Source organism: Acanthisitta chloris, unplaced genomic scaffold (assembly GCF_000695815.1).
Source record: "Acanthisitta chloris isolate BGI_N310 unplaced genomic scaffold, ASM69581v1 scaffold43526, whole genome shotgun sequence".
Taxonomy (NCBI): Eukaryota; Metazoa; Chordata; class Aves; order Passeriformes; family Acanthisittidae; genus Acanthisitta; species Acanthisitta chloris.
In genome coordinates this window covers 195-3,595 of record NW_008677275.1, presented here as the reverse complement: position 1 = coordinate 3,595, position 3,401 = coordinate 195, and the positions used below count along the sequence as shown (strand labels likewise).

Sequence of the window (3,401 nt, the reverse complement as noted above, 5' to 3'; positions counted from 1 at the left end):
TACTCAAAGCCCCAGTAATGGAACCAGTGACATCCCTGCCTGCATGGCCTGGGAATTCCTGCACAAACCAACCACCTCCTTCAGTCCAGGTCTGGCTCTGCCATGTAAGTGACCACAAGGGGGATCAGAATTCGGTGTTGCTAAGGTTTACAAATTCATTATATGAAAAAAAACATGAGCATGGAGTGCCTTTGCCAGTGGCACAACAAGGAATGCCCACAGTGCTGTGGTGTTTGTATTAGTTACTGCAGTCAGTGGTTCATGGCGCAGTCAGACACCCCAGCCCTTGGGGCGACTCTGACAGTGGCCAGAGCTGAGAGCACAGGGAGGGGTGTGAGGAAATGGGTTACTGGTATACAAAGCTGGCTAAGGGGCAAGGAAAAATGGCACGGAGTGGCCAGTGGCCACAGGAATTGCCTTGTAGCACATGAACACAGAGGGGCTAGAGCCTGAGACACAGCAAAGAGCAGGCAAACAGGAGCTGTCCATGAGTGTTACTACTTAGAACACAGCAGTATATAAAGCTCTTACAAAGAGCATTACAATCATTGTTCAGTTTGCCATATGCTTAGTCTATATCATCATTTCAACAAACAGATCAAGACTGGTTCCAGGATCATCCTGGGGCTGCAGTGCAGAGCTGGGATCCTCTTCAGGGGTGTGCACAGCCTGTCCCCGAGAATTCCGTCTCTTTCTCCTGCGCACGTACACGGAGCGGCTCTGCTCCAGCTCCTTGGCAGTCAGGGGGTCTGCAGGGACAGCAGCTTCCAGAGCCAACTCCAAGCCTTTCTGGAATCTAGAAAGAAACAATTCTGTAGTTACTACTTTTGTAGGTTTGCTCAGGATCTGCAAACTAATCTGAGGAACTAATCCTTTAGGAGTGTAATTCAAACACGAGGAGAAGAAAGTGGTCACTAATGTTTTAGCTGGTATTGAAGAAAAATCAGATGTTATGAACAGAACTGGTGTAATTTTACAAACCTGTCAATCCTCCTTATGTTTTCTTCCATTTTCCCATTGGCAACATGTACCAGAAATTCAATATATTCTTCGGAGACCATCAACCTCCCCTTGTGGCTTAATGGAACCTCTAAGCAGTGAGTGCTCCGGACAGCCTGAAAACACACACAGCAGGATTTATCTGGAATGAAGTTGTTTAGTTTATGAAAGTTATTCAAATAACATAGGGAGTTCATTCCAGGAGAAACCCTGCTTATCCACACAGTTATTTTGCTGTCACCTAGAGCAGAAAGCTATTTCTGGCCCCAGCCTTGTGACAGCTCTTCAGTGACAGTCAGATCTTGGCTTGTAAAATAACAAGGTTAATGTAATGTTTGTTTCATACATTACAGTAGCAGAGTCCTTACCATCATAATTTTTCCTCCTCTGCTGACCGTAATACCAGAGTTCCTGAACCCAGAGTCAACAGCCACCGAATGCTGTAGAACAAACAAATTCTTAAACAGGTCTTGTACACTTTCAGAGCAAAAAGTAACTATGGTTGGCTTACAATGCAACTTGCACTCTCGATTTTGCACAAAACTTATTCAAAACCATCTCCACAGACTGATACAAAATAGTTACATTAAAATGTTTTTAAGATCAAACTCAGAAAGAGTGGGTGGTTTCCAGAGCCCCACAGTGGATCCTGACTAAACCCATCAGTACAGAAGGGACATGATGTATCACTGGGCACTGAACTGCTGTATCCTGTCCAGCTGGTGCACACACAGTCCACAGCTATGAGGGCAGCAGCACTGTACAATAAAATAAGTTCATCCGCTCTCCTGTGCTAATGACAGAACAAAACACTCGTGGCACAGGTTACTCTCTGGAGTAATGCTGGAAAAGCAGAAGGCAAATGCACCAGTCAGTTCGTTGAAACTGGAGCCAAACGGCCTGGCCAGTAGCTAGGTGACATCTCAAATCCATCCCTTTCAGGCAGCAAGAGCAGCCCAGGCTCCCTGGGCAGTGTAGCAGGGGACAGCCTGCTCAGCTCGAAGGCTGAGCTGTAGGTTGAGTAATTTTTCTTTCTAGGTACAGCAAAATATCCACCAAGTTTAAAGCTGTTTTCCTCATCACCTCACTTCACTACCCTAGTTGTTAAACATACATCACATCCCGGACTGCTCCCAGGTGCTACAGCTGGCCCAGGAGCTAATACTTTCACTTTTACAGGCAGGAATGTGGCAGAACAGCAATGTCACATTGTACTTGATGCAGTTTTACCAGCAGCTGTGCATCCTGCAGCTCCTGACACAGCACATGAAGAACAAATGGTTCAAACTTGAACACTATGTCACCAGTGGCTTTCTCTAGTGCTGTCATCTGGAAAATACACCAAAATATTTATATTAACACTGCAAGTGTGTACTGTTATTGCCAAAAAAAGGAAAAAGCAAAGAATAGCTCCTCTTTGTGTGAAACAAACATCAAAAATGCAGCAAATGAGTCCAGGCACTAAGGTTTGTTTTGCTGAGTTTTATTGCTCGCAATAAACAGAAACTTCATGGATTTCCATGATTCTGTTTGCTAAACTGATTGAGTTTGATAGAACTCATGGCAAAACAGGCATCAAAAACTGCTTCACCCTTCCCTGTTCCCCCTCTGTACATCCAAACCCATCCTGTGATACAAGAATTAAAGGTGAAGTCAGAGATTGAAATGAGAAGCAAAAATCCACAGATGAGAAAAAAGAAGTAACTTTATAATTATAAATTGGAAGAAATCCCCTTCAGACTCTTCAGTTCTGTCAGAAGACTAAGGTGCTGGTGGCAGTTTCTTGTGGGTCTGTGAGTGTGCAGACAGCTGCTGACACCCTGCATGGCTCAGGAGGACTTTGTTGTAACTCAACACAGTTTTAACTATGACTCCAGACACTGAGAAATTATTCAAGTTTCTGGTACATTAGCTGCATTTACAACTACACAGAGACTTTGGTATTGAGCTTATTCTCTTCAAAACAGGTCTGAAGCATTTGTTAAGCAACACACCAAAAGAAAAAAATTTGAAAGCAAAGCGTCAATTCACCTCAGCAACAGGAATAAAAACCCTTTCACAGGGCCAGGAGCATTGCAATCGATAAATGTAAAAGCTGTATCACACTGCGCCCTTACCACATCGTCTTTGGCACACATGTCATGTGTCACCAGGAGCCACATGCAGTCCTTCTTCTGCACCTCACCACTGTCTGTGTCCTAGGGATGGGGAGAAACCATTAAACTGGCACTGCAGGTTGCGCGTGTCTGACCTGGTGCTGGTACAAAAAGTGACGTTTCAGAACACAGAGCCGAACTTCCAGCCGAGCCATTTGTGTGCAGATGTACTTGCGTGCGAGGCGCTCGGGCTGCTCTGTGCTCGTATGTGTGCTCAGCCAGGCTGAGCTCCAGCACGGAACTCCA

The 3,401-nt window shown here is 45.1% G+C and overlaps 1 protein-coding gene across 1 annotated transcript; it reads right to left on the bottom strand.

The window, feature by feature from the left end:
- Nucleotides 1-573: 573 nt before the first annotated feature.
- TYW3 (tRNA-yW synthesizing protein 3 homolog (S. cerevisiae)) lies at nucleotides 574-3,197 on the bottom strand (the record flags this gene model as incomplete). The annotated part of the gene is made up of 5 exons (XM_009076423.1): nucleotides 574-796; nucleotides 982-1,115; nucleotides 1,368-1,439; nucleotides 2,230-2,328; nucleotides 3,117-3,197. Coding segments are annotated over 5 exons (609 nt in total), but the record flags the coding sequence as incomplete, so codon positions are not given.
- Nucleotides 3,198-3,401: the final 204 nt, after the last annotated feature.